Below are 12356 nucleotides of genomic sequence, written 5' to 3'. Positions count from 1 at the left end.
TATAGCTGATGCTTTGTCCTTGGAGGGGGTGCATCCATATATATAGCTTTTGAGAGTCTGAAGCGGTCAAAGAGAGCAGGGCCGACTTGCTAATTGCTTTATAGAAATGGTCTCATCGGGTGCAGTGCATCCCATGCAAGCAACTATTTGAATGTGTCAACACGGTCTTGTTGTGGAGATCAATATCTACTCCCAGGACCCCAGATGAGGTGACCGAGCTAGTAAACTGATGATCGTTGTGCATGCCCTCCATCGTCATGCATGACACTAGGGTATATATTGATGATTGGTTCTGTGATCCAGGTAAAAAGAAGCCCTTTAATTAGGTTAACTGTAGGACATGGGGATGATTTCGCATGCAGGTGCATGCATAAGCTGATACTTTCTTTACAGATAATCTGCTCACAAATCACTTCCTAATCTGATTATTCTAGTTCCGTTCCTGACAAATTTATTGGTAACCTGGACACTGTACATGTCTGATTAATGAAGTACCCATTAATTAAGGTGAGAATTTAAGTCTCCATTATATTACAGTAACAAAAAGATATAAGCACTACAAATCCTGCAGACCCATTTATATCGTTGTGATCAGCCGGATTAGAGTCTTGTCTCTGACTTCTGTAGGTACTTGGCTTTACTGTTTGTTCCCTGGCAGCCGGACTATTGTATTTTTTTTCTATACGGATTGACGTGACATATTAGCAACACCAATGCTGTATTCACTCATGGGCCAACTACCGGCGCGCGCTCTCGCAGCCTGCCATCCCTTCCCCTTATCTACTTCCCGTTAGAGTTCGATCTTCTTCCATCTCCATGCATATTGCTTGTTCAATGGATCCTCTTCTGCCGTTGATTGTTTTTTCGTTTGTCCTGGGTTTCATTCCGGTTACTGGCGGTGGTCTGGTCGCGCTTCTTTTCGGAGCAGCCGTCGTTGCTTCGCTTGCTCTTTTCCTACACTATTTTTTTGTCTGCTCTGGTGTGGATCGGTCAGAAACCGGACGGCACAGAGCCGCACTTCTAGTTGAGGGCTCGACACGCTATTGGTGAAAATTTGAATTTGGTTGGGTACGCGCTTCGCACTGGCTAGCAGGGCGTGTAGCAGTCTCGTTTTTTCTTTTGTACGTGTAGCATCGCTGGTCCGGAGAACGTCCGCAGTGTGTGAACGTACACTAAAATGTGTCACTTCTCGCGGCGCATGTACGCGCCAGGTATGAAACTAATTTGGCGGAATGGTATTTTATGTGCGTTTGGTCAGCGTTAGTGGAGGGTACGAACGGTAATGTAGCAGCCTGACTTCACAAACTCGAAAATGCACTCGGGCCCCCTAGACAGTGACAGCCTCTGTGCGAACTCTCCCCATCCGTCGCTTATGGTGGCTCTATAATCAAATCCGACTGCGAGTTTAGCTGGCAGAAGATCGTCTTTGCCGCATGCCAAGTACACAGTCTGATCCCAGGCTCTTCCAAGGAGGGGCTTTATGTCTTCCATAGTGTAGGATCTCTTGAATTTCTGCCATAATTTTGTTAATGGATGAGTTCGTAGATCTATAATGGTTTGTCAAATTTAGTCCGTCCTAGCAAAAAAGGAAATAGGAAGGAATAAAGTACCATCCGCATGCCGATGCTTGGTGTGCAGTTAGCTTGTAGTAGTACATCGGTGCTTTGGGTTTGACATTCTCGCGGAGGTCCTCTATGAACTCGTGCATGACATCGCTGAAGTCCCCGCCCGATGCGTTGAATACCTGTCCTCCGAAACCTCCTTAAACACTAGGATGCCGTCAGTAGGCTGATTTTTTTGGGCCACCGTGAAAAGAAAAAAGCCAGCGCACCTCGATAGCATGAAAGAGCTGATGGTTTCGTGCAAGGTCCAGCCTTGATCGCGGTTTCAAGGGAGTATACCTCCGGTCAACTGTGATCTGTGTAAAAAAAGGGTTTCGGATGATTTTGTGCAGTTGCTGTATATAAAAAAAAAGTCATTTGTGCTGCTTTACCTGAGTTTCTAGGATGAAGCAATTTTTGGACGTGCTCTGCCTCCAGTGGTGGGTATTTCTGCACACCATCACGCCCGAACGCAGCAACCTTGCACTGCCTAGTGTTCCTGAATTCAAACAGCATGAAATCGCAGCACTTTGCTCCTACACGCTGAGAAATTCAGACCATCCTTCAGCGAGATAGTGCGAGTATGTTGCTTTGCTGACATGAACCGTGAACTGACGGTCTAGATAATCGACTAGCTCAATGCTGCATCCCTCGTATAGCTGGCAGCATGCGGCCAGATGATGAGGTATAAACTGGAGTGATTACGAGAGAAGGATGAACGAAGTTAGCAATACGAGACGAAACTTTGGAAAAATGCATGAACACTAAAAATGACTCTCTTGCGCTAGCAGCTCACCAGCCTCTCAATGTCTCCCGGCTCTATTGTCAGCAAGTGGAGCGATGGCAAGAAGCCCACGTCACCTGGGGTCAGCCACTCGTGTAAACTCAAAATCAAAAAAAGGAAGTTCAGTAATAATCGCAGCCCTGATAGGTAAATCAAGAAAGCGGCCGGGAAAAAGAAATAAAACAAGTGAGCTGGATCGCTGTACTATTGACTGTGCTTGCCCCATCGGATCCTCCCTTACTTCTCCTTCCTGCTGTTTCCACTTGACGAAGCACCGCCAGCCCCGCCCCTCTGATCTGAACTCCAGATGAAGATGTGCTGGCTATTTAAAACCTTACCGTCCTCCATAAAGATTTTAGGAGGAAGTTGGATTGGTATTTTCTACTGGATTTGTGCCTATAGACCTAAGATAAAGTCTCTCTCTCGCATAGCCGGAAAAGTAAGTACGTAGTGTAGAGAGAAAGAAATAAAATCTATTGTCGACTTGGAAGTCAATAGTAAATCACAGGCAGTATGCCCTATTTTAAAACATTCAATGAGGGTACGAGCAACACTCCCCAAACTTGGCATGACTCATCGCCATCTTGTATTCATGATCTTACCTCGCCTTGGTCACAAATGCATAGCATAGGATCGAGTGGATCGGCACCCAATAGGCCAGATTTTCCTATCTTTGATGGGGGCAATCCAAAGTGGTGGAAGAAGAATTGCGATAAATATTTTCTTATGTTTCACACTCCTTACACTACTTGGAAAGATTACTCCACCATGTATTTCACGTGGGAAAAAAGGTAAAACCAGGTACGAAGGTACACGTTAAAGCCGTACATGGTCTACAGAGGTTGTTGTACCTTCCTCTGTTCCCCTATACGTAATTAGCAGAGTGCTAGGCCTGCACTCAATATAACCATGTTGCTGGCGCGAGCTGCCCCACCTATGGCAGCTTCCCAACGATCTGCATCCGACGGCGGAGGCGCGCGTGGGTAGCTACCCACGTGTCTAGCCAGCAATTTTTGATATATATATGCGCGCGCAGCAAAGCTTATGAATCTTGAAAAGCTAAAACGAATTTAAAACGGAGGGAGTATCAGTGAAATTCATATTATTCCATATCGACCACGACTGCAGGGACCCCACCTACGTGAAAAATTCCCAGCTATTGGTAAAATCCAATTTCTCCTAGGACATCTTTGTTACTTTGGAGAAGATGGCCAGTCACCATCATTAATTGTTTGCTAAATGGGACATCTTTGTTAGCTAGATTGGTTCCAAGATACACATATATTTTGCTTGTGAAATGGTGGCAGTCCTCATCATTTAAATTAAAATGGTCTGCTGTCCTCATGGGGTTTGATTGACCACATCTGCAGTTGGCGACTAGTAATTTGTTTGACCAGGTTCTGTGTAGATTACAACTCCCAGCAATCAATATAGCGAGATAAAAAGTAAATTACCCAGTTAACAAAAAGTTTGATATTTAACTTCACGTGATGTGCTCTCAAGTCTTACCAAGCTGCTCCATGTATAAGTTCAGATAACTGATCTAGTCTCCATAACTTTTAGATTCGTCTTTTCACCCCATTCATACTCTCTTTTTAGTGAAAGTGACCTTGCAGAAACTGCAGAAACTGATGTTATCCATCAGGAAGTATCCCTAGCAGGTGGCCCTTATTATCTTTTTAGATTCCTTTCACCGCATTGATGGACACAAACCTGATATTAACTAATAAATTACAATTGCTCAATCCCACGCATGACCTTGTCAGGTTCGTTATTAGCAGACACATACAGAAAAGGATGAACACGAGAAAACATCATAGAGTTGAGTTATGCGAATAGATAATTGCAGTTGGTCAGAGCGCTCTACCTAATAATAACGACCGTTTCAAGATGACAAGCAATTTATAAGACGACCAAGTAAAGACTAATGCCGTGGGGACCGGCACTAGCTACAGGATTTGGAGACAATGTCGTCATCTTCATCATTCATGACGATGATGTTCATGTGGAGGAATTCAAAAGGGGTGATGCCATATAGGCTATCTCTTGTCTCTACCAATCAAGAAGCACCATGTACGTTCAAAACAACAGTTATGTCTGGTCCTTATCATATTTGATTTAATTCAACTCGTCCATGATGGTATTCATCATGGAATCATGAATGTAATGCCGCGGAAAGCGATTTTGTCCATCAGGAAATATCACACACATAGGGCTCCATTAATTGAAATTGGCAACATAAATCACCTTAATAAAAGCTAGCAACACAAGTCACAGCCAAGCATGTGCCCCAATATTCAACCATGTGTTTCTGTCAGTTAATTTCTATAATAAGTAGTTCCTCCCCCCAAAAAAACAAAAAAGATCGCATGATGACAAGGACCACTAAACCACTTTCCCTTAATGCCTCATGGGCTTTGGCTCTGTATCAGATATGTCTGATCGCAGGAAATAATAGTGGGATTTCTTTGATCCAGAGCATATATGGATGCAATATTTCTGTGTGAGACTTTACTCCCACTTTCATGAGGGTTGTAGGTCCTACAGAGAAAAACATTCATGACAGCTTTTCTAGGATATTTGTCTCATGGCAGCATATTATGTTCCGTGCAGATCGCCGCCATGAATTACCGCACGAAAAAGGAAATAATGGTGTTTTCATGGAATCCGATTTGTGATAGGATTTTCATGAGGTTTAGACATCACGGATCAATTCATGACATGATTGCTGTAGTCAGTTTAAGGAATATAAGTAATAAGCCATTGCATTGCAATTAAATTAACAACTGTGGTCCATATATGATTTACAGTTATTTGCAAATAATTTCATATAGTGCTTTACACAATATAAATGGGAGCTCCTAGTATACAATAGTTTTCTACATCATGTAGAGAAATCAAATTAATCCATGTTGTTTCTTATTGCACAGCTAAGCAACCTTGACAAAAGCATTCTTGACTTAGTTGTGGTTGTCCTCCCAAAACTGAGCTTGGAGCCAATCCACGACCTTCTTGTCCACCTGAAACGCCTTGGCAAGAACATCATCTGCAATTGGTGGTTTCGATCCAAAAACTGCATTGGAAATGGTAATAGCACCAGGGTTCTGGCTACTTAGTGCAGCGATGGCAACCGCTGGCTTGTCATAACTTGGATTGAACTGAAAGTGGATCAGACCCTGTGGGAACACGAAAACATCTCCCTTGTTGAGAATCTTACTAAAAAACTTGTTGTCCGGGTTAGACGTGACAAAACCAACATAGAGCGAGCCTTCAAGAACTGTTAAGATCTCAGTGGCACGGGGGTGAGTATGCGGTGGGTTCTGCCCTTGTGGAGCGTAGTCGATCCTAGCCATGGAGATGCCAAGGGTATTGAGACCTGCCAGCTTCATCACATTGATCAAGGTGACATTTGACTTGACCTTGCTCATCGTTGTATCCCTTGGCTTGTCAAGGTTGGCTGCTAGGAAGAAGTCATCGACCTTCACATCCTTTACATCCTTGCAGGGCAACCCGTTGACACGCACTGCATCAGTGAAGCAACATACATGTGTTAGGATGCTAATCAAACGTAAACCAGCAGCTTTCTTTGCAAGGTATAAATTTTCTTGATTTTCATTTAGGCTTTGTTATGACACATCAAATGGGATACATACGTGATTGCTCAGACGAAGTACATACCAGGTGAGTCTTTGTCAGCGACACAGAAGTCCTGGAGAGGACCGGGGTCCGAAGCTATGGCCCCAGAAGCGACCAAGGCGAGAAGAACGGTGAGAAGAACAAAGTTGGAGGAGGCCATGTCTAGCTACCTAGACAGGAGTTTTCTCTCTGCTATGGAGCTGCTGCCTGTTGTGTTGTGTGTCTATGGAGCTACAAAGACAGGAGTTAGCTGATGCTTTGTCCATGGAGGCGGTGCATGCATATATATAGCAGCTGAGACTCTGAAGAGGTCAATGAGCAGGCCGACTTTCCCTACAGAAATTGTCTCGGGTGTAGTGCATCCCGTGAAAGCAACTATTTGATTTGGTCAACACGGTCTTGAGTAGATCAATATCTGCTCCCAAGACCCCGGATGAGGTGACCAGGTAAACTGTTAATCTTGTTGTGCTCGTCATGCGTGACAATTGAACATTGCTTATTGGTTCTGTTGTCCTATGTAGATTAATAAATCCGAATAACCTTGAGGAAATAAATATGAAAAAACAGAATACTAACAAATTAAATCACACAGTTGCTGAGTCACATGCATGACCTCGCCAGGTTAGTTATCAAACAAATACATAAAAAGGATTAACTCATCAAGGAAACTTCCTAGAGTTTGACTGATGCAAATATACAATTGTAGCTGGTCAGAGCACTCTACCTGATAATGACCTTTTCAATCAAGCCATGTTGCTTTTTCTGGCTGACTTGTTCCCAACCTCACCTACTCTTTCTTCTACTATATATACACGTCCATCCTCTCCATGGCCAAACCATCAACAGCAGAAACACAAACACCACCAGGCTGTACGAGAACAGAAACACATCAAATGGCCTCTTCCACCACCTTCCTTGTTCTCACCGCTGTTCTTGCATTGCTCTCATGGCAAGTGATCGCTTCTGACCCAAGCCCTCTTCAGGATTTCTGCGTTGCTGACAAGGAGTCCCATGGTATGTACCTTCACATATATATTATCCGAACAGTTATGATTTATAATTGTGCAAACTATAGTTATAGGTACTACTCAAATATATGCTAAACTTTTATTATTAGCTTTGTGGCAAATCTTGAACAAGTGTTTCCCTCCATGATGCAGTGCGTGTCAATGGATTTGTCTGCAAAGATCCGAAGGACGTGAAGGCAGATGACTTCTTCCTAGCAGCCAACCTCGACAAGCCAAGGGACACGACAATGAGCAAGGTTGGGTCCAATGTCACCTTGATCAATGTCATGCGGCTCCCCGGACTCAACACCCTCGGAATCTCCTTGGCACGCATTGACTACGCTCCACTAGGCGAAAACCCTCCTCACACGCACCCCCGTGCAACGGAGATCCTAACAGTGCTGGAGGGAACACTCTATGTTGGATTTGTGACATCAAACCAAGATAACAAGTTGTTCACAAAGATGCTCAACAAGGGCGACGTGTTCGTATTCCCTGAGGGGCTCATCCACTTCCAGTTCAACCCTTGCCCTGACAAGCCAGCAGTTGCAATTGCTGCACTTAGCAGCCAGAACCCTGGCGCTATTACCATTGCCAATGCTGTTTTTGGATCAAAGCCACCAATCTCGGATGACGTTCTAGCCAAGGCATTTCAAGTGGAGAAGAAGACTGTAGACTGGCTGCAAGCTCAGTTCTGGAGCGACAATCACAACTAAATTGATTGCATATAGTATCCATACAAAATATTCTATTGTTTTCATTTTTCTTGATTTGTATTAGTTCTTGGTTCAACATTGCAATAAATATGTGACCAGAAGATCATTTGCTATTCGCATAACTGAATATCATTCTTTTCAATAAGACGGTTAGAAAGAAATCACGAAGAAACTATTGGTCCACCGAAACTTTGTGCTATCCCAACACGCTATTTGTCTATAATTGAACTTATGTGGTAGACACAAAACTCCTAGTGATCTTTTTGTCTTTACCCTTGTCCAATGACATAATTCATGTTCTTACACACAGAAGGCAAGTTTAGGAAAAAAATTAAAATAACATTATTGTAATAGAAAAATGCATAAATAGATGTCCAAATGCTGAAGCCGGTATTCTATCGGCCGTTGGGCACTGAGGCCTAGTCGGCTGTTGGATTGCCGATTAGTCCCTCAACAACTGAGCGCGAGGTGGACCTCGATAGACCTTGTCAGCCATCCGAGAACCGATTGGCATTGGTGGGTACAAGACACAGTTGTGTATGGCCAAGAGCTCATCGAACGGACGATGCAGTAATTGACCTCCTCCCTCGCGTTGTCTCCCTCGCGAGGTGATTCGAGGGCGACCGCCAGCCGCCGAACTTCACCCACCCAATCCAGATCCCGCGCGGCCGCTGCTGCTACTGCCAGCCGGGGACGGCGGCCAGCAGGTGGTGCCAAGCAGCTACCCCTGCGAGCCCTCTCCTCACCTCTCCCTGTCCCCGCAACCCCCACCCTCCTCCAAAATCCCATCGATCTGTCTCTCCCTTGGTCGATCCAGGTGCGCGATGGCCGGATCCGTGCGCGAGGTGACCGGATCGGTTGCTGGTCCACCTTGGAGGCCAGCAACTTCGGCCCTGCGAGCGGCAGCCTACTCGGGTCTCATGCCAGCGACAGGTGTTTGCATGGGCTCTGCCGGCAGCAGGCTGCTCAAGTCCCGGGCTTGTGGCAAGCTGCTTGGGTCGTGCCAGTCGCGCGCGGCCTCGGCTATGCGACATCACTGGCATGTCATCGGTGGCGCCCGTCCCCTTGTGCGCCAGATCTGCAGGCTCTCTCGGTGCACGCCGCCACGGTCTCGTCGGCTCATACGAGCCCTCAATAGCACAAGGGTCGCGTTGCTTGGCGCCAAAATTGTTACTGGCTCGCAGCTGCAACGTCGCCTAGCTCCTCAACAAGAGCCTTCCTGCATTGGCGGTGGCGTTTTGCGCCAGTGCCATTGCAGGAGGACGCGGGTGCTGGGACACGATCCTTGTCATGGCGTGCGGGGTAGGAGAGCCTAGCGAAAGCTATGCCCGATTCTCCAGGCGGATGGCGGTGGTGCCTTTTTCATCGCTCACCTTCTCGGAGGCGTCGTCATACTTCATCCCCCATCCGTGCAACTATGGGGACCTCCGGGTGAAAGCCTTGCTCCGGTTCCACTGGACGAGCGGCGGCGGCATCTCTAACGTTGCATCCTACTTGTAGGCGTCATTTGTAAAGGTCCTTATTACCTGTTGATTGTGTGTCGTACCTTATTCTTCCTCGCTGTCCTTAATGAGGCCAGGCATTGGCTGTTGGGTGCTGTCCTGATTCGGGTGAGTGTCCTCCTCTAGCGCCTCTGCTTCGTCGATGCTTTTCTTGTTGGTGGTGCTATCAAATCAAATACCGGGTGGTGTTTCCACCGCTTCCTCCATTCTTCTTCGAGGATTCCTCCCCTTGGACTGTGTTGGATGGCAATACGTGGAGCCCGGATGTGATGTCGGATGTCATCATCAACTTCGAGGAAGGTCGTCGTGTCCGGTGAACCTTGGCTTGCGCATCCTTCACCACCTTTAGTCCCCTTTCCGCTGGACGGTCTCTTAGATGGAGGGCCGCAGTGGGTCAGCGTAGCTACGAGGGGTGGAGCTGTGTGCAATGGCTACGGTGTAACCGGCAAGTATGCTGTTTCGGTGGTGACACTAATCAATCATTGATGGTAATCTTTCATCTAGTGTTATGGCTTTATCTTTGATTTGTTCGTCAGTTCTTTTACTCCTTTGTACCCTGGTGTACTCTCCTCTTCCCCTGGATTTTCCCCAAGATGCTGAAAATATAATGTGTAATTTTGGCTGCCAAAAGCTCTATCAATGAAATTCAGATGGAGACGCTCTCCCCTGTGACCATAAAAAAAAAGAGCTCATCGATGACTGACTGCACGGTGGGGTTGCTGCTGACACGTATAAAGTTCATTTAATTATGAAATACTAACAAAAATACAGCAGAGGTCCATCAACTTGTGAGAGGGTGTCACTTAGGTCCATCAATTTCGAAATTGTATTTTTAGGTTCGTAAACTTGTAATTTGTGTCACTATATTCACAGACTGTTAAAGTTCATTCCTAGGTCTATAAATTTATAATTTATATCACCTAGGTCCATACCTCTCCATCTAGCCTTCATGCACTGATATCGCACCAACATGAATCTATACGGTGCCCTCATGCTGCTAGAGTTTCACCAGATGGGTCAAATTTGAGCCCCAATTTCGAATCAAATGCATAGGGAGAGGAGAGAGGAGGAATGAAAGACTTATTTGGAGGTTATTGACATGTATTAGGATTAAAAAGAGTTTACGGACTGCCATGGTGAGTTCTGGAGCTTAGATCTAAATATGATCTCGTAATATGGGTGGAGAGGAGGGGGTAATGGCTTGGAAAGGTGGAGGAGGTCACGGAGGGACTCAACAATATGTGCACCGTGGTAGGGATATTATGTCCTCCGTGGCGCGGGTGGCCGGATATGGTGGCGCCTGGTGTTGTGTTGAAAAATCTCGTGATGACGTTGGATTTGGGTCAACCCAGAGTGGTTCTCAATGAGAAATTGCAAGATATTCATGGACAGTGATATCGGGACGATCTTTGTGGACGTGTCCGTAGCCACACGACTACTCATGGATGAAGTTTATGGACCTAAAAATGTATTTTCGGAGTTTATAGTCCTAGGTGACACAAATTATAGGTTTACGGATCTAAAAATGCACTTTCAGAGTTTATGGACCTATATTTTCAAAGTTTATGGATCTAAGCGACCCAAATTACAAGTTGAGGATCGAAAAATGCACTTTTAAATTTTATGGACCTAAATGACAAACTCTTACAGGTTGGTGGACCTCTAGTATATTTGACTCTTAAATAAAAATGGAAACCTCATTAGAGGCTAGCCCCAAATTTTGCCTCCGATCGAAATTAAGGTTACGTAGTTTGATTGCTTGACAAAAGATCATTTTTTTCTTAAAAAGACCAAAGGCCATTTTTTTCTTGATCCAAAGTAATGTGCCCAGCAAACTGAATGTTTTGCTCACGAATCCAAAGTTTATTCGAAACAAATACAAAGTTTCTTCAAAAAAGAAGAGGCGAAGTTTCTTGTCACGGATCCAAAGTGTTCTTTCCTGACACCACAATTTACTCTCCTGGCTCCAAAGTTTCTAGATTGCAAATCGAAAGTATTTCTCATGAACTCCAAAATTTCACCCACCAAATCTTGAATCATAGAACTTGTAGAATCTGTTCTTTGGTTCTAAATAAATCGGAAGTGGGAGGATTTTAGTCTGTTCGGTAGTGATTCTTGAAGCTGCACAGGAACCTTGCTAAATAGGGGAGCACTTATCTGTCTTCCGGAAGGCCGGTAGCCTACACGTCTACAATCCAGCCACAGCCCAATAACACATGTAACAGGCCCAGAACGGCCTATGAACCATACAACTATCGTTTGCTTGAAGAACCAAACAAGAGTACTAGGCCACGGTGTTGGACATCAATAGTAGTAGTTGAACCTTGCCAGACAACTATGATCACCGTGTGGTAGGCTGCTGAAAAATTATTGTTTTTTTCTAGCACCAGTTACATCTTACCAGGATTGATATCCACTTTTGCCTAATACTTACAATATTCAACATTTCGAACTAGTACGTCTAACATTCTTTTAAATTAAATTCATCATTTTGCATAAACTAATTGAACATTTTATATAAGATGTTGAAATAGTGTCTCTAGAATGTTGAGGTAGTATGTTTAAAATGTTAAACTTGAGTATGTAAAATGTTGATATTTGAAAATATACCATGTTAGAGCTCATTTTGTTAACTAAATTGTAAGAAACATCGTGGTTTAAACGGAATTAAAATTGGATGCAGCACTGGAGAGAAAATCAAGTTTGAACTTCAAAATCAAACCTCCGAAGGTAGCATTCAACCGGCTAGCTGTCTCATCCCCGCACTGATCCAGCGCACCTGCTTGCCTACCCTGACGTGTGTACTCATCTGCTGGCGCGAGAGAGGAAAGAAATGCCACCGTTCATTTTGACCACGCGCACAAATCTCAAAGCGGGAGATAAGTAGACTTCCTGTCTTCCGGAAGGTGGATAGAATTTCCGCCTAAAAAGGCCCGGTAACTCGCGGCCCAAAAATGATGTATTCAATAAAAATAAACTTGGGCTCAGGGGTATATTTGGACCGAACCATGCAAACTAGGGGCCAACGAAGCCCAGCTCTGTCTTCAAAGCCTCATCCACGCAAGCCCAGCCAGGTTCATCTTCCTCCTCTCGCCCTCCACCCATCAAAA

The 12356-nt window shown here is 44.9% G+C and overlaps 2 protein-coding genes across 2 annotated transcripts; one reads left to right on the top strand and one right to left on the bottom strand.

The window, feature by feature from the left end:
* Positions 1-5132: 5132 nt before the first annotated feature.
* On the bottom strand, positions 5133-6259 carry LOC112897142 (putative germin-like protein 12-4). The gene is made up of 2 exons (XM_025965355.1): positions 6064-6259; positions 5133-5908 (listed from the first exon to the last, which is right to left on the bottom strand). The coding sequence occupies exons 1-2, from the start codon at positions 6179-6181 to the stop codon at positions 5346-5348; spliced, it is 681 nt and encodes a 226-aa protein (XP_025821140.1). The 5' UTR covers positions 6182-6259; the 3' UTR covers positions 5133-5345.
* A 614-nt stretch (positions 6260-6873) lies between these two features.
* Positions 6874-7857, top strand: LOC112897178 (germin-like protein 12-2). Its single transcript, XM_025965420.1, has 2 exons — positions 6874-7035; positions 7182-7857. The coding sequence occupies exons 1-2, from the start codon at positions 6915-6917 to the stop codon at positions 7742-7744; spliced, it is 684 nt and encodes a 227-aa protein (XP_025821205.1). The 5' UTR covers positions 6874-6914; the 3' UTR covers positions 7745-7857.
* Positions 7858-12356: the final 4499 nt, after the last annotated feature.

This window comes from Panicum hallii, chromosome 6 (assembly GCF_002211085.1).
Source record: "Panicum hallii strain FIL2 chromosome 6, PHallii_v3.1, whole genome shotgun sequence".
Taxonomy (NCBI): Eukaryota; Viridiplantae; Streptophyta; class Magnoliopsida; order Poales; family Poaceae; genus Panicum; species Panicum hallii.
The sequence above is the reverse complement of the archived record's forward strand: the minus strand, read 5'-3'. Positions and strand labels throughout refer to the sequence as shown.